The sequence below is a fragment of the Notolepis coatsorum genome (genome assembly GCF_963971535.1).
Source record: "Notolepis coatsorum genome assembly, chromosome: 1".
NCBI lineage: Eukaryota > Metazoa > Chordata > Actinopteri > Aulopiformes > Paralepididae > Notolepis > Notolepis coatsorum.
Window position 1 is genome coordinate 141,424,360 of NC_140165.1, and position 25,815 is coordinate 141,450,174.

The 25,815-nt window shown below is 42.0% G+C and overlaps 2 protein-coding genes across 3 annotated transcripts in view; one reads left to right on the forward strand and one right to left on the reverse strand.

The window, feature by feature from the left end:
- LOC311230498 (DNA repair protein XRCC4-like) overlaps positions 1-183 on the reverse strand; it is a 150,938-nt gene extending 150,755 nt beyond the window's left edge. For both annotated transcript variants that reach the window (XM_084316787.1, XM_084316789.1), the window contains exon 1: positions 126-183. In XM_084316787.1, coding sequence (XP_084172913.1) covers positions 126-127 — 2 coding nt within the window. In that variant the 5' untranslated portion in view covers positions 128-183. The remainder of the gene's footprint in view (positions 1-125) is intronic.
- LOC311230522 (protein kish-A-like) lies at positions 177-25,815 on the forward strand. Its single transcript, XM_084316816.1, has 4 exons — positions 177-271; positions 2,631-2,740; positions 24,838-24,872; positions 24,955-25,815. The coding sequence occupies exons 1-4, from the start codon at positions 269-271 to the stop codon at positions 25,023-25,025; spliced, it is 219 nt and encodes a 72-aa protein (XP_084172942.1). The 5' UTR covers positions 177-268; the 3' UTR covers positions 25,026-25,815.

The following is a 25,815-nucleotide window of genomic DNA, read 5'->3' on the forward strand; positions in this document are numbered from 1 at the left end:
ACAACTCCTGCAGCACAGATCATTAACGTTTATCAAACCACTTTCGTTGCGTAGCGTTACGTGCTAGCCACTTATTATGTTAAAATGTGCACCCAATACATTTTGCTTATGCATTTTGAACTCACATGCTGGTATATTATTTCATGTTGTCTCCACTCCCTGCTTTCCAGATGACAGCTGATGCTGGTGCGTGGTTTGCGTGGTGACGTTGCGTACGTTTCAAGAAGGAGGAAGTGTGATGATGTGGCGTTGAACATCAACAACAAACATGGTAAGGCTATATTACTGTATTGCAACTTCTCTACGTTGATTATTTAGTTTAGCGATGCAATGTTTTTCTTCTAATAACGTATGTATCGTTATGACACCTTTTGTCATGCATTTTGTGGCAATATATATTAACAATCTCTACTTCAACGACGTAACGCTTAGCCCTGGAATGGCTGATATTCCATATACAGCCATAGATCACTCAACGCAATTCCAATATCTATCATAACGTTTACTTCTTCTGATGCAGTCTAAACATGACTGTTGTATGATACACAATCATGCAAGCAATGCTATCATTAGTTAGCTAACGGGTACATTAGGCGGTTTTACATAGGGGTCGCCCTTTGTGTGCCACGTACCTATCTACAGCATTGATAACGTTATTTGCGTGTGTCTCAAATAGTTCTATTTTATAGGTGTGTGTGTGTTTTGTTGACTTGACCCCATGGCAAGAGTTAGAAATAGATTTATCATAAAATGGGATCTGAAATATTTTAGGAAATATCATTGATATCATCAGTAGGATTATTTTAGCATGTGATTTTTGAATGTGAGTAGATATTGTGGTATAACCTATTAATAGCAAAAATACCTACTGTATGATATGTCTTGATTACCCTATAATTTCCTCCATGTCGCTCAACCCTAGTAGTACCCATAGAAATCCCTTTTCATGAATTGCCTTCATCCCGTTTCCTGCTTTGTCCATGTAGCTGATACAGCAGCTGGAAATAAACTATGCACTCCTAGTGTGAATATCAAGCGGTCCTGTCATCACTTTAACCTACACCATGGTGCACTGCTGCAGCTAACCTACACACCATGGTGTATTCTCAAAGACAATTGAGGTCACCCTCATTTTCAATGTCGTCGAGACTTTACAGACATTTCAATGCACACATTTCTACAATATAACTATAATAAATATGAATAACTATCTATATAGTACTTTTCACACATGGACCGCAGTCCAGAGTGCACCACAGCAATTAGTATAAAATGAACATAGGCATAAAATCCTCACACAAATTGACAAAAAAAAAAACAACATAAGAATAGGTATAAAAATAGTGCAATGTAAACGTGCAGACTTAAGAATAGGCATAAAATAAGTCGCTTGAAGGCATGTGAACCCCCCCCCCAGAACAGTCAATACCCCAAACACCCCACACATCAATCCCTACCACATCCCCATCCAAGACACACCCCCGATAAAAAACGCCATGACCGAAGGAAAACACAAACAGCCTGCGCGCCACTCACACTGCCATGCACAGTGACGGGAATGCCCTGCGGGCCGCCCCATCTCCCCCGGTGCCCCCGCCACCATGAGCAAAACCAGTGAATCCCACGCCCCCACTCCCAAACTCCACAGAGGAATGACAGGCCATGCGCCCCAGGACCCGCAGCCACGCCAAAGGAGACACGACTCCAAACACTCAAGCAGACAGAGACAACAGCGGCCAAATGAGAAGACATGCAGCATCGGGACAGTCCGAGACGACACCGGGACCCCGGGACACAGTAGAAGCCACAGCGAGCCCCCCACGCAAGGAACAAAACCAGCCAGCGAACCAAGGGAGCCCAACGACGAAGACCAACCAAAATCCACCAAAGCACACGCAAGAGACCAGCACCCAACTCCAGGGAAGGTCCGGGAAAGGTCCAGCCGAAGCCATAGGCTCCAACCAAACCCCCCCCCAGACCTCTCCCAGAGTCTAACACCAGCCCCCGGGCCCGCATGCACCCCGACGGACCCTGGCCAGCCCCCATCGCCGAACTCCCCCAACCCACCCATATACCCAGGGACCCCCCGCATGAAGAACCCCCCCACAGCACCCCAAACTGTCCCAAAGGTCCCAGCGCCATCCCAGACCACCCACAACGCCACACGCCCCCCCCCCATCCAACCACCACCACGTCCATCTACCCGAACATCCAGAATCACTGCCCCCCCGGCACGGCTACAGGCCATGGCACACACGACCCACCACCCGCCCACAGAATCCGAACATAGAACCCACCCAACATGTAATTTATGTTGATGGCGGCATTCATTTATATACACAATCTGCTTCTTCCTTGTCCTTGTACTTATTCATTGTAGACTACCTATTCCAAGTGTCTTATTCTCAGACTATTGACTGGGCACTGTTTACTTATTGGTATTTTTTTGCTTTCTTGCTATTGCATGTTGGTGAATGGTGATACTATGATTTAGGTGTACACTGTGGTTGCACTTGTATGTTGTTCTGCATAATAGTGCCTGCTAAAGGCCTGTATTGTAAATGTACTAATGCATCTCTCTCTCTATCGCTGTCTCTGGCTCTGTCTCTTTCTCTGTCTTTGTCATGCAGTCAGCCATTTTCAACTTCCAGTCCCTGCTGACGGTGATCCTTCTGCTCATATGTACCTGTGCTTACCTCAGAGCCATGGCTCCCAGCCTGATAGACAAGAATAAGACTGGGTAAGAGTGAAGTAGTCTTACAACCTGAGATGCCCTGTAATAGGTCTAGCAGCATAGAACCATGAGAAAAGCAATGATGACCGTGGCAATTATTCCCCTTAATTGAACAGAGACAGCAACATTGCTCAGTTTGAAAGTTCACATGTTAATCTTCTAGCCCAGTGTTTCTGAAACTATAGGTTTGGAAATGTACTCGATGTGGGTCCTTGGCTTATGGGGAAAAAATAAGAACCACTGTCCTCTGCTTTTAGCCTTTGGCGGTTTAGTCTACATTTGATTTATGAACATTAATAAGTAGGCCAGTGTTTCCTCCAGTGTATTACAAGCCCAGTGCACTGCCTGCCGTGCCCAGCCTGATTTGCCTGGCTAGTATTGGGGGAAGCAGAGCAGCTTAGCTGGACAATTCACCAGTGACATCTATTGGTTATAACATGAATGCACTACAGGTGACAGTGGGGCTGAGATACATTTTATTTACCTCTCATCTGATATCTGTCTTGTCTGACTTGAGGATGAACATAATGTTACTATGTGTGGAATAGTGGTGGAACGGTACGCATTCGAACCATACACCGTTCGGCACAACCTCCCCGGTTCGGGGCGTGTGTGTATTGTTCGGTTCACGGGATGAGCACGGAGCCGGGAAAGGTGACGTGCCGGCTGCTCAGCTGGCAGCAGCAGTAGGTGCTAGTGTGGAAATGGCAAGCGCAATATATTATAAATCAATCTTCATTACGACTTTAAAAACATAGCCATTAACATTACATAGGCCTACACACATCTGAGAGGCGGGGTGTTGAAAGACAATGATAGGCGTTTATTCAACATCCAAGAAGGCTAACATACAACTGTGTTTACTAACTCCAACCGGGACTATTTCCGTTTTTCCACTGCATGTTATCAACTCGATTCAACTCCGGTAATGTTAACACTTTGATTGCCATGGGTTAAATTCATGATATACCATCCCTTGCCAGCTCTATTTAACATGGAGAAGTTCCCCTTCTTTGCAGGGCTATAACTTTTTAAATTCTATTGCTAGATTGCCATTATTAGGGCCCATTCAATGTCCTATATGTATTGTTCATGGTGTAGCAACGTTAAACTTTTTCATTCACATATTCATACTAAAATATGGTCTAAAGTATAAGTATGTTTTCATCTCTTTCTGCAGCTTTCTCCAGAACGTGATTTATAGCCCCAAATGCATTATATTGATGATCAAATACAGTTTGGTAGGAATCTGTGCGAGATAAAAAATTTCAACTGGATGTACTTCTAGGAGTTACTACACGTCATCTGATGTTGACCGGATGGGCGAGGGGGCATTTATAATTCCGTGGGCAACGTTATACCATTCATCTAATGTGGGTCATATGTTCATCATAGCAGTTTATATCGAACACGGTAATACTACATGCTAAAACTCACCCCAGTCTCCTCGGGCCGTTGGGCGATCAGCGTGGAGTAGACAGTTTTCAATTATGGGATGTTGAAATGCCCGATTTCCAGGTTGTATAATAGTATATACGTCCAAATCATGTTGTTTTTTCGAGTTATTTCCACCGATCGATGTTCACTGTGTGAAGACGGAGTCTCTCTAGCATTAGCGAGTGCCCGGACCACATATGGAGTGAGTCCTGCCGGTTCAAAGGTTGATATCCGGTTTCGATCTGCCGATCGGCCACCAGATGGCGCTCTTGAACCGCTAGAGGGTTGAGAGGAGATCAGCACTGTGTGTCAAGGCTCCAGAACGGAAATATGATTTCGATCACAGATTTTTGAAATATTGATATCAAAGACGAGTTACGGCGTCCTCGGCAACTTGAGCATGGCGGGGAATGACGAGTTCCGGCGTTTTCGGCAGTTAAAGTGTTAAGAGTCGAGAAGGTCCCACATGCTAAATTGTTCGGTACGGATATGTGTACCTTTACACCCCTATAGCTAACCCTACCACAAGCCTTCCCTAACCCTACCACAAGTCTAGCTAACACTTACACAAGTCGGGGTGGCTAGGTGGTGTAGTGGGCAAGGCGCTCGCCATCAACGCTGGAGACGCTGGGTTCGAATCCAGCTCTCTGCGTTGCTATCAGCTTGGCTGGTCGTTCATACTAACACAATTGGCAGTGTTAGGGGTGGGAAAGCTGATGGGTGGGTCCTGGGTGTTGTGGACAGTGACCCCTACAGTTCGGTCGGGGCGCCTGCACAGCGAGGGTAGGATCTGGAGGGAGGTAGTGTGACCTTCCACACGTTACACTCTCCCGGTGAGAATCTGCGCTGCCAGGCTGGCTGCCGGCTGGCTGCACATGCGTCGGAGGAAAGCATGTGACAGTCTCCGGCCTCCCGGACCAACAGTAGGGGGGAGTGCGCAACAACCAGGAAGGGGGTTGGGAATTGGCATAACGACTAAACACTACCACAAGTCTAGCTAACCCTAGCCTTCCCTAACACTACCACAAGCCTAGCTAACCATAGCCTTCCCTAACCCCACCACAAGCCTAGCCTTCCCTAACCCTAACACAAGTCTAGCTAACCCTAGCCTACCCTAACACTACCACAAGCCTAGCTAACCCTAGCCTTCCCTAACCCTACCACAAGCCTTCCCTAACCCTACCACAAGCCTAGGTTACCCCACCACAAGCCGAGCAAACCCTACCACAAGCCTTCCCTAACCCTACCACAAGCCTAGCTAACCCTTCCACAAGCCTAGCTAACCCTAGCCTTACCTAACCCTACCACAAGCCTAGGTAACCCTACCACAAGCCTAGCTAACCTTAACCCTACCACAAGCCTAGCTTAACCAACCGCAAGCCTAGCTAACCCTAACCCTACCACAAGCCCAATCAACCCTAACCCTACCACAAGTCCAGCTAACCCTACCACTAGCCCAGCTAACTGAAGGGTAGGTTCTTTTTCATTGTCGTCTTCTTCATGTGTGGTAGTTAAACTATGCTGCAGCTGCTCTGTCTCTTTCTGTCTCACTCACACACAGGCTACACACACTTCTCCTCTCCCTTCACCAGCTTGGCTGTGGACAGAAAGGTTTGATGTTAAAGGCCCTCTCTCCTCACCTGCTCTAGGTGGCGCCTAGTGTGTCCTTATTATGGATACATTTTTACAACTTGCATATTATCCTTTTGACAGCTACTAGTCACACAATCTCTCTCTCTATATATATATATCTCCAGAGTTGCAAAGAGGCAAATGGGACACACTGAAACAAACATGGACAGTTGAAGCCTGCGTTAACTTATTATAAAAAGAAAAATTATGACAAGTGATGCACATCTGTGATTGCCACAATACAACAGTCAGGAGGCAAGATAAGAGGCACATGATAATAGAAATAAAAACAGACTAAATCAACAAGTCACACTGGTGCAGCCATTTCATACATGTACCTTCACCACACACACAAATAAAGATAGCAAAATGTGACCAAATGGTGGTCACCAGATTCCTGCCACAGTCATTTATTCCACCTTGACCCCTAATGCAACTGCTCACCCTAGAAGAGGAACATTACAGATTTGTCCCTGGAATACGGTGGTGAATTTTCACTAATATCTAAACTGAATTTAACTAAAATTTTGGGATTAAGTGTATATAATAAAATACAAAAGGTGCTGTGTGACGTGCTGTATGAATCTTACCTTGTCTGTGTGAACTAGACCAGCAAGCTTTGAAGTAGCTGATGGTTTCCTCTTGTGTGAGACCCATTAATCTACTACTGTAGCTACTTTTTCATCTAATAAACAACCTTTAATTGAAGCTTGTGAAATGCCGGCATATTTTCATCTCCGTTGGCTCGTTATTATTTTTGGGTGTACAAACTTGCATGATTCACTTCTAACAAGTCTGAGTCAACCGAAGAAAACACACACACACACACACACACACACACACACACACACACACACACACACACACAGAGGGAGAGCAGGGAGGGATGTCCTACTCAGACAAACAAATGTGTCTAACATTGGCATATTGGATGATTTAAAGCAATATTTCACTTTAGTAGAAACATTCCCTGCTTTCAAAACATTTCTAAAATCTGCAGTCTTACCTCTATATAAAGTAATCTACAATGCTCTGCATTCTTTCTTTTATATATAGCATGTAAAAATACTTTACACTTCAGAAGTATTTTATTTATATATATTTAGACTAGGTCTTCAGAATGAATGGAAGTGAATAAGGAGCCTGACACCTGGGAGGAATTGTGGTGTTGACAGTGGGTGACAGGGACAGCAGTGGTCACTAGTTTACTTGTAGATTACTTTAGATAGAAGTAAGACTTCTGAAACTTGACAAGTTCTACTAAAGTGAAATATCCCTTTAAGACCTTTTGCTCAACAACACAGATTTATTGACTAAGATATGATCCAATGTTTCTTGTTGTTCTTCATGCCACACATAATAACTCTGGTGTGGTTTTTGGGGGATAGGCGGCTAACATTCTGCAGAAGGGAATACCATGGTTAACTTGCGTCATTTGTTGAATGTTCTTAATGACGAGGGAAAATCCAGCACTTAGGCATATATCATAATATTGGAATGATACCGTATTTGATAGAATGCAAAAAAACATTTTTAGAATGGCCTCTGGTTAGTTTGAGAGTGGACACACACAAACACACACATACACATTACACACACATGAACGGACACGCATACTGCGTCTCTCTCTCTCTCTCTCTCTCTCTCTCTCTCTCTCACACACACTTACACAGTGTACATAATACATACACTGTACATATAGAATCTCGGATTGCTTCAGCTGTTAGTGGAGATAATAAATATAGACCTATCTCAAACCCGCCCTCTTTTCTTGATCCTCTAATCACAACTAGGATCAAGAAAAGAAGGCAGGGTTTAGATGGGTCAATTAGGGTCGCACCAATAGCACTTTTTCACTACTGATTCGGATCACTAAGCTCTCAGTATAGATGCAAAGTACTGATCCGATCCGTCACTTCTACCGGACAGTATATAGACTTAGACCATCAGTTTGGGGTCATTGTACAGCAATACATTGTGTCATAAATGCAGCAAATAAAGTAATTATGGTTAATCTGACATGGTACACATGGTTCTTGGGAGGGCTGGGCGATATGGCCTCTAAATGATATCCCGATATTTTTTGGCTATGTCTCACGATACACGATATATATCACGATATTTTGACATTTCCTCTAAAGCACTAGAAATGCTTGATTTAACCCTTTGATGCATACAGTCACGCCAACATGATGATTATAATAGTACCTGCAACATGTGTGCATTAAACCAAGAAGATGCTTTCAAAAATAATTTAATTAAACGTTTTTAAAAGAGTAGTCTACTGACACACTAATACAGAAAAAAATATATTAACATCGAAGATTATTTATATAAAAACTCTTGGGTGCCAAAAGCCCAGAATATACTCGAAAACTGACACGTGCACGCGGCTCTGTTTATAGTCCGTGTTTTATGTCCGGAAGCGTCGCGTCAAGTGCTTATGTGATTGATTGATTTAAAACTTTATTAACAGATTGCAGAATGGGTACAATACAGTATGGCTCACTCTTAAGCCCGTAGACTCTGTTTACCATTCAGTCATTAGATTTATCACCGGTGATATATGGTACTCACCATTGTATCCTATAATAAGGTCGGTGGGCCTCTCTGGCAGAGAGACGTAAGTTGCATTGCAATAATTTTATTTATAAAGCCATAATTAGAGATTGTCCAAATTATATTAGTTCTTTATTGGAATGGACCACTGGACCCTGTCATACACGATCCAGTTTTTGGCTTACACTTAGAGTGCGTAGAGTTTGTACTGAACTTGGTAGATCTGCTTTTGGCTTTTTTGCCCCTACATCATGGAATACCCTGCAGGAAACACTGAAACTAGACACTTGATTGATTGATTGAAAAGTTTATTAACAGATTGCAGAATGGGTACAGTACAGTACATCTCAATACATACAATTGTTAAGGGGATGCAGACCAGAGAAAGACTTTCGTCTTGTTTCCACCAGGGTCCCCCATTTTCAATTCATCATAACATATATGACATACATGACATACAGATAGACAGTACTGCTACATCTATACATTTATGACATTTATGACATTTATGACACTCGAGTCTAGTGTCTATGGGTCAGTTTAGAACCTTAATGACCAATCAGGTCACCACAATATGTAATTGTTTTTAAATTATTACCTCTGTTTTTTAGCGCTTTTATTCTTTTAAAAAGTTTTTTCTTAATGTATTTTAAAATGTGCTCTTAATTATTCTGATTGTCTGATGTCTTTATATTTATGAATACACTGACACTTGTGTATGTAACATCTCGACGGCACTGTAAATTAGTTTAATTACTCAGTGTATTATCGAGTATAAATAAAGATTGAATGAATACAAACAATTGTTAAGGGGATGCAGACCAGAAAAAGACGTTTGTCTTGTTTACATCAGGGTCACTCATTTTCAATTTGTCAAGACATTTATGACATTATAAAGTCTGGGGAAAGACTTATAATTCTACACTACAACCACTTTTTATACTCAAAGTGCCATAAGGATAGTTCACATTGCAGGTTATCGTGATCTAGGGCTGTCCCCGACTAAGGATTTGGATGGTCGACTATGATTGGGCAAAATTTGCCGTTAGTCGACTATTGGTCGAAAAAAATAAAATAAAAAAAAGTATAATAGTTTTAAACATTTGTAATTTTTTTAATTTATTTTGTATCATTCCATTTGGGCTGTGGGGGGTGCTTAATGTCTGAGGGAGTCGCTGAAGGCTTCTTGTCCTATGCAAAAGCATGCAATTGGTCCACTGATGGATACATCTTGATATTCTAGTCTAGTGTGTTCATTAGATGGGTGAAATCCTCTTTCAGTGCCTCTGTGCCTGTTTTCATAGGCGGTTAGCCTCTGGTATCCATGCCATTAGCGTTAGCCACGCTTCTAGGCCTCTTTTCTTTTGGAAAGAATGATAAAGAAAAAGAAAAAGAGAGAAATTAAAAATAATTATTTTTATATATATATATATATATATATATATATATATATATATATATATATTCGACTAAGAGGTTGGCCAGTCGACTACGGCTCCTTAATAGGGGTCAGCCCTATCGTGATCACACAAACATATTATTTTAAAAGTCAAAAACATTAACACATTCCTGGCCAACCACGTATAAATACGTGATTGGGCGCCATCCTTTGAAGGCCAACCACGTGTATATATATGTGGTAAACTCTGTTTTGCTTTTATTCCATTTTAATAACCTATTCAATGTCACAGAGCTGTATTTTGGCTGGAAAAGGCATATCGGGACTCCGAAAGTGCAGTACCGGACAGATCCTGGTATTGGCGCTGTCTCGATAATGCAGTTTCCCCTGTTGCAGACCGGGTGTCACTTTTTTTTGCTCCGGGTTAGCTTTTCGGTTAGCCTAAAGCTATGGCTTCACCAGATCGCCTGGAATACCTTTTGCGACGCCGAATTCAGTATGCAGTAAAGGAATATAGCATCAGCCAATGGACATATCGATCTACCAGATGGCGATCAAATAACTGGGAAATTCTTTTTGGAATCCAACCGGCCACAGGTAAGAGCGATTTGACGTCAATTTCAGTCTGATCGGGCCTTGTTCTCATAGCCATCCATGACCGTATGATCAGCGTATGATGTTGCAATAACGAATGCAGGGCTGTACACTGCGACGAGATTATCGCAAATTGCCCCTTAATTTGGCCCGTGCGAGTGGAAAATAATATTTGGGGGCAACCTTGCGAGTAGTGATTTCAACCCTTCATTCGCATTTCACTCCTAAATGAATCTATACAAATTGGATAAAAAAAATTGTAAAACATTAGCCTACAACCAGGGCTGTACAGTGCGACATAATATCGCGGTGCTATGAAAAAATCTGTCGGCAATGAATGAACTTACTGCGATAGCCTGTGTGGAAAAAAAGATTTGCATGTGAAGTGAATCTGGGCCACGCAACTTGGTAGTTGTAGTCTATCGTGCGATTAAATACCATGTATTTAATCTGGTAGAGTCCATACATCCAACACCAAATCCCATAATTCCTAGCGAACAATCTAATCGAAACTGAATGTTGCATCGTCAAAGAAGAACTTCCTTTCAATAAGTTTAAGCCGCAAATTTTGCTCTGCAAGAAGAACGGAGCGGATATCAGTCCATCTTATGACAACCACGTCCGATGTGGAGAGATGATGAGAGACCATTAGTGATGCACCGATGTGAAAATTGTGGCCGATACCGATAACCGATATTAATATTGCTGTTCTGGCCGATACCGATATTTACCGATGTCGATATCTCTGTATAGAAAACACTTTTTTATGATAATCAAATAAAGAGCTATTTTCCAAAACGCATACTTTTTTTTACTTTTGTAACTTATTTTCAGAAATGACTGATATTTTGAAACTATTTAAGGCCAAAACATGTAAAAAGAAAAAAAAAGATAAAAAAAAAAAAAAAAATTTTTTTTTTTTTTTTTTGATTTTTTTTTTTTAATATCGGCCCTATCTTGATATCGGACCGATACCGATGTGTAAAAAAACGGCCATATCGGCCGATATTATATCGGCGGCCGATATATCGTGCATCACTAGAGACCATAGCCGATTAAATTGAGTCAGACCTGGCAGTGATGATTGACAGGGACACGGACACTTCTAACGTTCAGGTTCAGCCATGCATTAGGTGAGTAGCCCACTATTAGGACGTTTTTCAATACTTAAATACTGTCTACTTAAATTTCCCTCCGGGGATCAATAAAGGATCAATAAAGTATCAACCTATCTATCTAATAATGAGACTATATGCAAATAAGATAATACTAATAATTGTCACGGTTCCCCATATGAAAGTGGCTTGCAACTTACTGCTGGTAAAATCACTGTTTATTTCTCGTTTTGCATTCCTCTTCTATAAAGTCCCACCGTAAGAGCTATGGCCTCATACGGGTCCATTAAACCTTTTTGATTAGAGTCTTTCCTTCGAGCTAAGTTGGACTGAACATTTCACTGTCAAAAGCACAAATTTAAACAAGGTTGCGGCGCAACACAGTTTTCAAAATAAAGGTCACATACACATACCGTAGTAGGCCTCTCAATTCTTATAAAAAAAAGTCCCGGATATACATAAACATTAATTGGCATAGATCTCTATAAACGGCCCAACACATTGATCACTTTAGGCACACCCTGAAACCAGTAACATCACAAATATGAAGCGGGTAATTACCCATAAAAATAATAAACCTTTCATGGGGTTATTTACAATAATAATAATAATTCATTTTTATTTATAAAGCACTTTTCATTGTGAAACAAAGGTATGCAGAGTGTCTTGTCCTCCTGATTAATGCAATGGTGTGTGTGTGTTGTGGTGGTCTCATTCAAGGAGCACTACAAGCGCGCGCACACACACACACAGTTTGTTGTTCTTGTTCTATTAGTGATTTACACACTTTCTCAGTTGGTTCATTATAAAAGATACAAACCTGAAAACAAACGCACTTAAATGTTAAATAAAAGGACCACAGTAATGAGGCAGGAGGAACATATTTTTTTGCACTATAATTGTAAAATTGTTATTTAAAAATGTGCCCCTAAAAATATTCTGTGCCCCTAAATTTCTCATTTAGGGGCAAGTGTGCCCCTAGTGAAAAAGCTTAGCGTACAGCCCTGGAATGCCATTATTGGTAATCAATAATCAGAAATGACTTCCCCCCCCCCCTTCATGCATTCATGGTGGAACATGATACCGATCATATGCATTTTGATTTTTAACTCTAGCTTGTGTAGGGCCAAAACGCCATCGATTTAACGTTATTAGCTTAGCGCCCTATAACTAGCTTTGCAGGAATTACCCCAGACCATTGCGGTATATAGTTCATATTCACGACGCTATAAAACGGGAACGTATTGATGAGAAAGATATTTCTTTATGGCATATTGAAGGGAAGGTTTATACTGTCAATTGACAATGACAATGGACACAGCAATAATATAAAATGTAGATTTAGCTCTACAAACAACCTCACGCACAGTGAAAACTTGTAATGAAAAGCTGGCCTCAAGCGGGCCTCATAGTATAATCCCAATGGCCCAGAGTGTGTTAAAGTTAAATGATCTTGTGGAATTTAAAACGGCACAATTAATGTATAAAGCAAAAGGTAATGTACTTCCAGGAAACATTCAAGAACTGTTCTTTGATAGAGAGGGGGGTTATAATATGAGGGGAGAACTCAATTTAAAAGTTCTTAGTGTACACACTACCAGGAGAAGACACTGCATTTCCATATGTGGAGTGAAACGGTGGAACAGTCTGAATGTGGTGCTAAGCATTGTCAAAACATGAGACAACAGGGGGGGGGGGCAGCCAGCCTCGCAGATGTATCGTTGAAATCAGGTTACCTCGCCTGATTATTTAAACCACGTCCGCACGACTTGGATCGTCCCAGAAAAAAAAACGATACCATTCCCAGTGGAGTGCAATACCAGCCGGAAGGCGTAGGGGGCGGTATTTGCCCTTTTGCGAGCTCGGACCCATTCCCAACGATAACATCAGGCTGGATGGATGAAAATTTATGGATATCGCTAATAAAAGAAACAACGATTAAAACCCGACTATACTCGTGATTGGCGCTGAACGGTCGGCGAGTTAACCCGACTATCATCGGGTCTGGCGTCCAATGAGTTAATGAACTGTACCCGATATTTATTTAATATAGTCATATCGCCCACCCCTACTTGGCATCACATTCATTTGTATCGGTGAACTTCTCCGATACCCTGTTTTAGGCTTTACCAGTTTCTGTATCTGTACCCCCTCATTCAGAGTCCTTACATGGGTAGTGATTGTCTGGTGTCTTCTTCCTCAGACCTTGTAGACAGGTGGTCACAGTCCTGTCCTGTGTTATCATAATGCAGTGGAGTTGTGACAAGTCGCCCTGTCCTGCTGCAGCTCATCTCAGCACCTGGCCTATTCTTAACCTCCTAATACGCTGCCACCGGGCCTCCCGCAGGATGGAGTCTGTGGGATATTTGTGGATATCCTGATGAAGAATGTCTCAGTCAACCGAGGCTTGGATAATAACAAGGTTTATTAACCAAACAGATAGAATACATAGAGAGAATGGCTGAGGCTCTCGCCCCAGGTGATCAGCTGAAATTACCCAGGTAAGAACCAAGATAGATCTCAAGAGGAGATCTATATAGTTACAGGAGGGGGTGTGGTCCCATTTGATAGGTCAGATGGGGGGGAGGGGGTACAGGTTTGGGGACACAGGGGAGGGGGGTGATTCCACAGAGAGGGGGGGGGGGCACAGGTAAGGGGATACAGGGGAGGGGGATATCTTATTCCACAGAGAGGGGGGGGGGCATAGGTAAGGGGATACAGGGGAGGGGGATATATTTACATGAGGACAATATATTATACCACAATACTCACTTTTCTTTCTTATAATGTGGGTGAGATTAATGTATAATATACCAGGATTGTTTGGAACAGGTAAAAGTGGGGACCGATGTAATCCATCGGTTATCAGACAATAGAAAATAATTAAAATAATGAAAATGTTGGCCAATGTGTTCTGTTGGTTGGCCTAATAGTTTAAAATAGTATTATTTACATACTTGATTCATGACATGATCGACTGGACTGCGGTCTGTGTTATTTTGATATCAGAGATGTGGGAATAGATATCACCATTTTCTTTTATTAATCGCTCAAAATATCTATATCAATGAGTGGTCCTCAACTCTGATATCAAACAACAATTAACATAATCATTAGAAGCTATAGCTGTGCAAATATCTTGGCATACCTTCAGTCGTTCATGTCGTGATTCAGGGGAGCTAATGTGATGGTTGTGCATACAGGCATAGTAATACAACTATTACATACATGTGAGCACTGTCTCTGTGTGGTCAGAGTGCACAGGGTGAAAAACAAAATCGTGTGCATAATTATTAGGAATAGGATTTGCACATAAGGCTAATGTGTACAAAAACATTTTAACAACCGTTAACCTGGTGGTTAATAAAACTAACATGATTAAATTACTTAGGATCCAGTTGTATTTAACCTGAGTTTGAGTGTCACATTCATCTGTGATTGCCTCAGTTTTGTTGGTCTTTACTTAGAATCAGGCAATTTTCTCCATTTCTTCTCTATAAATGAGGAGATAAAACGTCTTATGCATCGCTTCTGTATGTAATTCTAGTGCATATACTATCAATGGTTCACCATACAGGTGCAAAACAACGTTACATGTCCTCTTCTATGAAAGAATAAAACAACTGATTCTTTCTTGTCTGACAATACAATTTTGTAACCTAAGTAATTCAAATGTGATGTAATACAGTAACCAAACTTGGTGTCTTGGAACAACCCAACTGGTTCTGCCCTGTTTAACAATAGCATTTTGCAATGTGACTCTCTGATCATTTCTCATTGCTATTATAAAATTGGTTAATGCAATCTTACTGATTGTATTTCATCATATTCTTAGTCCATAATTTTCCAGATACATATGAACTCTGTGAAACAGTTCTTGTTTGTGAATCTGACAGTTGCTGTGTCGTGTTGATCATCTGTTCTCGGTCTGTTGTGTGGCAGGGCCAAACAGTAACACAGTAAAATTAAATACATACATAACAATGTGGACAATGTGTGTTCAGAAGTCTCTTGGTCTACAGGTTTCTGATGATGTCTCTTCTTGACGATGCAGTCGGGAACATTCACTGGTCGTCGTTCATTCAGAGGGGGCCTACAGGAGGTCGCCGTCCGCTCCCTGTGTACCTTGTCAAGGGTCACCGGTAGCAGTCAACTATAGTGGTCTTTTCCTGCAGCCTATGTTGTTCTCCACCACCATCACATGTCTGCCACTGTGCTCACGCTTGGCCCCTATCAGGCCTAGAGACATGGTGGTCAGGGCGTTCTTGAACGTGGTGGTTGGTCCCCCCCGTTCCTCGTCATCGCGGTACTAGAGGGGCGAGGGGGCGGCCGTTTTTGAATGTGTTGTGCTGGTTTCGCTGTCCTCTTCTCGTCATTGCGGTACCACTTGATGGAGGGCGAGGGCCCGCCGGTGTAGTGGCTAGTCAGTAGGACGCTCTCTCTCACACGGATGACAATCTTGTCATGGGAATCCACCTTGATGGTCGGGGACTTGGTTCCCATCTGCAGGTGATGGGTTTGGTCTGCAGTGCCGGGGTGGAGGCTGTCAAAAGGTTGATCTCCTCTTCGTCAGTGTCTCCTTGGTCAGTCTCCTTCGTGGTCCCCTGCTCCACTTTCTTGGGGATGTCTGTGGGCTGGGTTGGATGGTTCTCCCACGGTTGTTGTCGTCGCCTCTGGTTGTCAATTTTCTTTATGTGTCCCGCTGTGATTAGCTTGTTAATCTCAGCGCGGTACACAGTCTCTTGAGCGGGGTCTCTGGCTAGGCGCCGCTCTGTGTTCAATAGATACCGCTCCGTCGCTTCTTTTGGGGCGTGGAAGGTGGGCATACCCTCTCGCCTCAAGAGTGGAGTTGCGTATCTCATCACTCCATTGACTTTGACTCTCTTTGTCCCTTGCTCGAGGAGTGCTATGGCGTAAATGTCTTCCTTGGAACGAATGTCTTTCTTTTCGTTCTTAAAGGGCATTGTCTCTAGTGTCCATAGCCTCTCGACATGCTGTAGGAGGGTGGTGTCTTCTTCTGTCACTCTGGAGTGGAGGCAGCTAGTGGCTGCTGTTCGGTTAAGAGACTTAGCGAGGGGGCCTTGTAATGTCCATCCTAGGCGGGTCTCGACTGCTGTAGGACAGCCTCTGGGCCCTGTGTGGACCCGGTCTATCGGGATTATGAGGTCTGCATGGTCGGAGCCTATCAGCAGGGTCGGGGTGGCACCGTCTATGAGCGGGATAGGTAGTTGACGCAGGTGCACATATTTATCCATCAGCTTGGCGATGGGGTAGGTGTACTGCGACAGGCCTATTTCTTGGCTGGTGAAAGCATTAGTAATCCTATACCGTCTCTCTGGCTGCCCGCTCGCTGCGATAGTGAAGGAGACATTCTCGCCCTTTATCGTCTTTAGATCTCTTCTTATTGTCCGAATCGTCATTGGTTGTGTCCGCAGCTTCGTGGTTCAGGTCGCGCGTCGTCTCACTCGTCCTGTCCTCTCACCAATTCGTGATCTGAGGGTGATAAACACTGCCTTAGAAAACTCCTCACATAAATGATTCAACGCCTTTCTGCTAAAGTGGAAAATCATTTTGGGATTAATTCAATTCATTGTAAATAAAATCACTTAATTGACAATAGGAAATGCAAACCAATTGCATTAGCAGTGATAAAATCACTTAATTGACCAATAGGAAATGCAAGCCAATTGCATTAGCAGTGATTCCTTACGTCAAGAAGGTCACATTCACTACAATTTTATCAGCTCTTGTATCTAACTAGATCTACCTAGATCTTACAGCATTAGGCCTTAAACAAAACTGTAAATGAATGGCCAAAGTCTTGAATTAGATAAAATAGTCTGTGATGTTAAATTGAAGTTGATCTTACCTCAGGATGCGTTGAGTGTGCCTCAGGATACTTACCTCGCCATGACTTCTCTGTTGTTCTTCACATCTCAGTGTGGCTCATCATAGCATAGCATGGGGAAAAAACATAAAATCTAGGTAGCCAGTTAATTTTTGCATGAAAAACAATCATTCGTTCTGTCATCTAACCCGAACTAACCTTACTGTCATGCATTTGTCCTAATAAACTAACCTACACTGTAGCACTCAACACTTTAATGACCATTGTTACTCAGCTGATAGAGGTGTGCCTTGCCTGATGTCCTGTCGTACAGAACCTGTGAGTCGCTTTTGGATAAAAGTGTCAGCTAAATGATCAATGTTGTTGATATCTTGTACATTTAGATAATTGTGCTGCAATTTTGGTGGTTGATAATTTTGCAGTCATAGAAAGTATTAGTTGTTAAAAGAATAGTCTAAGGAAAGTCATGCATGTTATTGGTTATAAACAGAGAATAGAAGGAGGGGATTGTAAGTAGTTGTTTTCATCATTAATCTTTCATCTCGGGCACTACTCTAATTCATGTGCCTTTTGAAAAGAGATGATGAAAACGACTGGTTAGTTATTGTTAGTATGGGAGTTAGGTAGATTTTCATAACTGCAAATTCATCACCGGTGTCTAATTCATGTTAATTAAGTGGTTCTCTGTTGCCATCTACCGCCAGGTGAGTTCATCAAGTCTGTGGTCACGAGTGTAGGCATTTGCATTGCTTTGTCTCCCAAGTGCCCACTCTGAAGAATTTACATGTGGGTATTTGGATGTAGATTTGTTCCAAATGGTCAATCGATTGTCTCTCAGCTCTGCACTGTCTCTCGGTTGACATGCAAATTGTTGGATTTTCTGTCTTTTGTGATACAATTTGGGTGTAGTCATTCACTGTTTTGCATCTCGCCTCAGAGCCAGATCTGTAAATACAAACACATGTTAATTTTCCACTCTTTTCTAAGTCCATCTGAGTGAATCCTCTTTGACTGTCTGTGTGCTCAACAAACATTAGCTAGATCTCATCCATCCCGTTCTTGGATGTAATGATAGTGTTATCATTTATCAATCATATCGCATATGTACACAAGCATCATATGAATGTGGACCACACATTTTGAATCATGTTTAAAATGTCTTACAATGGAAAGGGCTAGTTATCTTTCATTGGTTCTTTAGATAAACACATTAACTCAAGTGAATATAACCTAAACATCTTACTTTTAAACATGATCTATGTTGTTTGTGTTCCAAGTTTTCAACATTGAAAGCTTATAAAGTCTAATCTAACGCTGTTTATGTGGACTACAATTCCTGTACTGCCATATATTGGGAACCGGAAGTGTTTGTTTAGCTCCCATGGTCAGTATGACCGGTACGCCCACAGATGTATTATAATTCTGAAACAGACATTGTAATTAGCTTTATGTGACTTATAATGTGTAAATTAAAGCACATAAACACTCAAGTGATCTGAGATAGTTGTAATTTGCTTTAACTGATAGTTGTGTATATGTACAGTTTCTACGTCAAACACATAAACACTCAAGTGATCTGAGATAGTTGTAATTTGCTTTAACTGATAGTTGTGTATATGTACAGTTTCTACGTCAAATGACTCCCTTTTCTTGACTCCTTTTGTATCACAAAAAGTACTGAATTTGCAAATCTGGTATGTCATAAATGTACAGATGTAGCAGTACTGACTATCTGTATGTCATGTATGTCATAATATGTCCTGATAAATTGAAAATGGGGGACCCTGATGTAAACAAATCTGGTATTGAAAATGGGGGACCCTGATGTAAACAAGACTATAAGTCTCTCTCTGGTCTGCATCCCCTTAACAATTGTGTATTGAGCTGTGCTGTATTGTACCCATTCTGCAATCTGTTAATAAAGTTTTCAATCAATCAATGCATCTATATTTATGATTGTCATACTCACCGGGGACAGCTGTTGTGTTGGGTTGGATCCGTTACGTGTCGTCAGCAACCCGCATCTCGCCACCTCAACTCAACATTTTCCAATAGCAGCGCGCACATACATATACAAATAAAACATATACTACACGTGGATTTCACGCACCCTTGGCCTTGGGTACATTACACTTTACGTTCGCTTATGGATAGTTTAATATAAAATAATAACTTCACGGCGCTCATAGCGTGACGTCATCGCTCCAAGCGACGTTCGTGCGTTCCCATTCGCCTCGGAAATAACGCTTTGCAATCCTGCAGTACTAGTTCCGCGAGCTCTCAATAGCCTGGAATTTACCTAAAACCAGCGTTTTGTAACCGAATGAACGTCACTTGTGCATAGTGAAACGTAAACAAATAGAAACGATAAAACTATAATTTCCAACCGGACGTTACATGTCGCGCGAGTTGTACCCCAATGTTATTCCCATAATGTTAACTCGTCTCTCAATGCTCGGCGCGATATCAGTCGGCATACTGTGCACGTACAAACGAGACTTTAAACAGACAAACAAACATTAATACATATAAGTTAACGTGTGTATATATCTGGTCTGTATTGGATCGCTTGTTCGTTTAGTCGGCCAGCATCTGTATTGTTCCAACATCTGTTGCGACAAGGCATTTATACCCTTGATATATAACTACACATCGTTATTAAAATCATAACGACCGAACCTGACTTCGAAATTTACCAGCGATATATTAGATTATATATACCTTTTAATCATACTCTCGGCCCCTTCGACCTGCGACTCGTTAAATGTACATTCACGTACTCCCGAGACAGGTCATCTTCCCGCTATCTGTATAATCAATTGGTTAATTTAATCCAAAATACATCGTTTTCAGGAAAGGAAGAGATTGTGGGCTTAGTTTGAGGTTGAAACAATGAATATCACATCATAATAAGCCCACGTTTCTTGCCTTGTTGCCTATTTTTTAGTCTGAATTAGACTTGGGGTAGCAATCCAACAACCTGTATTGTGTGCCTTAACTTTTGGTCGGCTCCGACTCGACCTGGAATAGCACTTCAACCTGTGCCTAAACTTTTGGGAATAGCACTATAACCCATCCTCTCAGAACCGCCTGATAAAGGACCCAGGTGCACGCGCGCCCTGGTAACGATTCTCAATACAGATCAGATATATTAATGCACATTATTCTACTCAGCCATGATCTCAATATTGGACAACATTCTGTAATATTCACCTGGCACAGAGAAAAGCGGGAAAGTTTTAATTCCTTCCATACATTTTTTGGTCGACCATCCTATTATACTCACTTTTCTCTGTATAGTTGAATGATACAGCACGCCGGGAGGACGCAAAAAGTCCGTCACAAGTTCGTAGACGCCAATTGTGGGATATTTGTGGATATCCTGATGAAGAATGTCTCAGTCAACCGAGGCTTGGATAATAACAAGGTTTATTAACCAAACAGATAGAATACATAGAGAGAATGGCTGAGGCTCTCGCCCCAGGTGATCAGCTGAAATTACCCAGGTAAGAACCAAGATAGATCTCAAGAGGAGATCTATATAGTTACAGGAGGGGGTGTGGTCCCATTTGATAGGTCAGATGGGGGGGAGGGGGTACAGGTTTGGGGACACAGGGGAGGGGGGTGATTCCACAGAGAGGGGGGGGGGGGCACAGGTAAGGGGATACAGGGGAGGGGGATATCTTATTCCACAGAGAGGGGGGGGGCATAGGTAAGGGGATACAGGGGAGGGGGATATATTTACATGAGGACAATATATTATACCACAAGTCATTATGATTCACTTCCTCTTTTCCTTTGTACTTTTTTCCCTCTGTAGCCACTTTGCCTTTGCTTTGCTGAAGAGGTCTGCAAGGGCCTGAAATTTCGGCCCCGGCCCAAGCCTGTAGCATTCTGGCCCGGCCCTACCCTAGCCCGAAAAGTTAAGCAATTATTCGGCCCTAGCCCGACTTAAGCCAGAGGCCAATATTATGATGTGATGACGGATATCACACACACAAACACACACACACACTACCTACGTTACACACAATGCTACATTACGACAAAAAAAATGCACAATGCAATAATGACATAGCTCTGCGGCTAACAACAGCAACAATTACATGCCCACAGACTAAAACATTAATGTCATGACACTAAAGCATACCGAAAACAGCCAATTCATTTTTGTAAATCGGGATGGACTCACCACTTCACTGTTAAGTAGGGATGGGAATCGAAAACCGGTTCCCATTGGGAACCGGTTCCTAATTGGCCGATGCCTGGAACCGTGTGGCTCCCGTGACTTTCGATTCCCTTATCGCTGCCAGGTTTTTCCTACAGTTGCGCAATAACGTTAGCATGTAGCCATGGCAGACTCTATTTGATTCCTTAAGGGCTCGAAATTGCCTGGGTTTTGGTAATATGCTCCCGAAATGCTCCCGCTGTTTGGCTACTTCTATGTGCAGTGAAAACTACTTGAATGCTTTAGAACCTAGTCATTGATTTAGTTCAGGGTGAGCTAAAATTAGCCGCGGAGCTAACGTGAGCTAACGCTATTTAATCAAGCTCACAAAGAGAGATAAACAGCTGACAGCGGATAGTACAGGTACAAATACAATAAAACAGCAGGTGGGGGCTGTTGTGTAAACCTTGTACTCTTTAGTTCACATATAATAAGAGACGGAGTGTTTGTTTACTAGTCTGTACACTGTAAGCCAGGAAGTACCGTGGTGGTGCAACATACAAATGTGTCCGTGTAGCAACACAAGCCAATACCTTATAGGACAGGGGCCCAGGGTAGATTAAATTAGTTTAAGAATAAAAAAATAATAGGCTATAGTTAATGTTTTATTTTTTACAGTTTTTGTATTTTTCTGACATGGGGGCTCAACAATAAATGACAATCAGAAATGTCAAGTTGCATGTTGTTATTCTAACCAGCTTAGACCCCTACGCTCTGCATCTTCTGGCCGCCTCAGACCTACTCCTATCCAAGCTCCGGGAGGGTCATCAAAGAGAAGTCGCCTATTCTCAGTCCTTGCCCCACAATGGTGGAATGAACTACCCACCCCAGTTAGGACAGCCGAATCACATCCAATCTTTCGCCGTCGACTAAAGACGCACTTCTTCAACCATTATCTGAATAAAAAAAAATATATCTAACCCTAACTAACCGTACTGTCATGCACTTGTCCTAATAAACTAACCTACACTGTAGCACTCAACACTTTGATGAACATTGTTGCTCAGCTGATAGAGTTGTGCCCTTCCTGATGGCTTGTCGTACAGAATTTGTAAGTCGCTTTGGATAAAAGCATCAGCTAAATGACTAAATGTAAATGTAGTTCTGTTGCATTTCCAATTTATTTATGTAAATTATAAATTGATCGGGTATCGATAAGGATATCGATAAAGAATCGAATCGATAAGCAGAATCAATAATGGAATCGTATCGATAAAATCCTATCAATTCCCATCCCTACTGTTAAGGCCTCTACATGCTACAGCAACTTCAAAGCAACTGCATCGCGGTTGTTGCAGAGGGTCTTGTAGACTGTGTTGCGAGGATGTTGCGTACATCTCCCCAAAATCTAATCTAAACAACCGTTGCGTTGATATTGCGTAGCAGTGATTGGTTGGTAGTGAATGGGGGCAGGGCTGTCATAGAATAATATTGGTCCCGCAGCGAGGAATACCATCCTCCATTGTTGTAGCCAGCCAGCTAGCGTTGATGATGCTATTCAATGCTCTATCATACCCAACTAACGTCAATGCCATTCAGAATTTATTAACATAGCTACAACAACACACAGTAACGTTAATATAATTACATGCATCATTGTTTACAATGAACGGTGGGGCAGTTCGAAAGGACTGGACACGGACAAGTTGTTAAACAGCAATCAATTAATTTAATATAACAGGTAGTTCGAGCTGCATTTTCGTGCCTACAACCACAGCCACAGGGATATATCCAGCTTTGACGAGCTCTCTCCTCCTGCCGATTAAATTCAGCAGCTCTTCCTCGACCTCGAGTGCCTGTAGCTGCCTGCATTTGCACAAAGGCGTCCATCCCTGCTGCTAGCTAACGTTAAAACTAACCTAAAGTTACACAAGCAGAATACATCACAAATACTTCCGGTCGGGGGATTTCAAAATAAAAGAGCGACGTCTAAAAGCACCGGAAATACGTTTATTTTGTACATTATCTAACGTTAACACGAACCTAAACTAACTTTAGATTAGTTTAGGTTCGTGTTAACGTTAGATAATGTACAAAATAAGCGTATTTACGGTGCTTTTAGACGTCGCTCTTTTATTTTGAAATCCCCCGACCGGAAGTAAAAATAATGCTTCTTTTTCTGCTTGTTATCAATGGGTTGGTTGAGAAGGGAAATTTCATCTATCTAGGGAACCTAGCTACATCCAGGGTACAATGTTGCATCGTCGATGTTTCAGAAGCATAAAGGCAGAGTGTCTGCAACACCGTTGCTTTGTCGATGATGTGTTGCAGTTGCTTTGAAGTTGCTGTAGCATGTAGAGGCCTTAAGATGAACGTCGGCAACAAAAACGTCTTGCGTTGAATACCTTCAACAAAACTCACAAATCTTCGCCAACCGGCTAAATCCAAGAACAATCATGCAAAACCTTTTACAGTTTATTCCACTCTGCTGTTCATTCGCGTGCATAGCAAAGGCAGATTCTCCATCTCCAACATGCAAGCTCTCAACGGCCTAGCTTGTTGCTTTGATGAAAACGCTACGTGATGTGACGGCACGCTTGTGTTTGCGTGTACGACTTGCGTGTGTAAAATTAAGCGAGTCAAATAAAAGGAGCCCTACCCGAACCCTATCTATGCATAAAAGAATCGGCCTGAACCCGGCCCCAATCTGTCCATAGTGTCGGGCTCTGTCGGGCCCCTAGGGCTTGCAGACCTCTAATCAGTAGGGGCGGAAAGATGCACACATTTTCAGATTCCATAAGAATTTCGATTTTAGAATTTTTATATTTCTATTATTTGTATGCATAAAATGTATTCATATTACACCTCGAATTGTATATATATACTACTTTTTTAGTAGTAAAAAATTAAAATTGCCTTAAACCTTATCTTATGCTAATAGCAGTAGCCATACCATACCACCAGGTAAATGGAGAGAAGACGAATTTACAATGCTGGATTGAGATAGTTACACCCCTATCAATAATAAATGTTTATTGTTTCATGTTAAATATTGGAGTGTAATTCCAGAAGAGACATCCAAACACTTAGATCAATGTCGTTTTTGTTTTAATGCAGCACAGGCTACTAAGCTATTGGTCGACTGACATTCAACGTTGACCAGAAGCTTAGCAGCCTCTGTCTCAAGGAAAACTGCATTGATCCCAATCGTCATGTGTTTGTCATGAGCTTGTGCTACGCTACCTCCAGTGCTGGTAGATTCCCTACTCTAAAACATTGAAAGTATGGAAATAAAGATGAAAGCAGGGAATGTATGTGGTTTACTTAACGTCGTTCCTCTCTTTGCTTCAGGCCTCTGGGGATCTTCTGGAAGTGTGCCAGAATAGGTGAGCTGTGCTTGAATCAGCAACTTCGCATTTAGCCGACGTCGACTTGTAATTTTATTTTAGCATCTTTTGTCCAACGCAGGCGAGAGGAAGAGTCCCTGGGTGGCCTGCTGCTGCGTCGTCATGGCCTTCAGTATACTGTTCCAAGAGTAGCGGCCCGATGACACACAGAGGAACAGATGCAAACGGCAGTCGGACAGCAGTCCAAGAAGAAGACATGGACAATATAGAACGATCCTATAGAAGCACAACAGAAACTCCAGTGGTTGTTAACCTGACGGTGTAAAAAGGGAAACCCGCATTTCTCCAGGGACTTTTAAAGGTCTAAGTGTGTGTGTGTGTGTGTGTGTGCGCGCGTGTGTGCGTGCGTGTTTATGTGGAATGTTTACAACACATATACAGTATGTGGGGCCAAGGGTTCCTTCATTATCTGTCATTTAGTTTTAAGTGAGAATTAATATTCTTTCATCACTTGTGGGATCAAATGCTATAGGTTTGCTTCAAACAGCTGTCAAAGAAAGCGTTTTTCCTTTTTGGAGTTGTGATACATTTGACTATATCAGCTAAATGTTAGACTAACATTTTAGTAGCAAATGAAGTAACTAGTGTCAGAAAGCAACACATATGATGTCAAATTCCCCCTAAGCAAGAGAACCATTATGATAAAAAATTCCCCAATTCACAAGGAATCTTGTGTTTCTAAGTACATTTTTTTAGGTGATCCTACATATTTGTAAAGGCTCAACAGCCTTTTGCATAACCTGTAACTAAGCTATTGTGCTATTTAATGAAGTTATGCTCATGTTTCTACTGTACCTGTACAGCATGGTATCAAGTCAAGAGATGGCAGTCTGTCTTAAATGTCCACCTCAAAGAACTGTTGATGTTTTTAAAACATGTCATTTTGGCGCTATTTATTAAATAACTTTTTGGGGGAAATTCA

Bases quoted from the DNA above. Each gene is read 5' to 3' on its own strand.
- LOC311230522 (XM_084316816.1), top strand. The intron at 2,741-24,837 runs GTAAGAGTGAAG...TCTTTGCTTCAG, and splicing joins ATAGACAAGAATAAGACTGG to GCCTCTGGGGATCTTCTGGA. The intron at 24,873-24,954 runs GTGAGCTGTGCT...TGTCCAACGCAG, and splicing joins CTGGAAGTGTGCCAGAATAG to GCGAGAGGAAGAGTCCCTGG.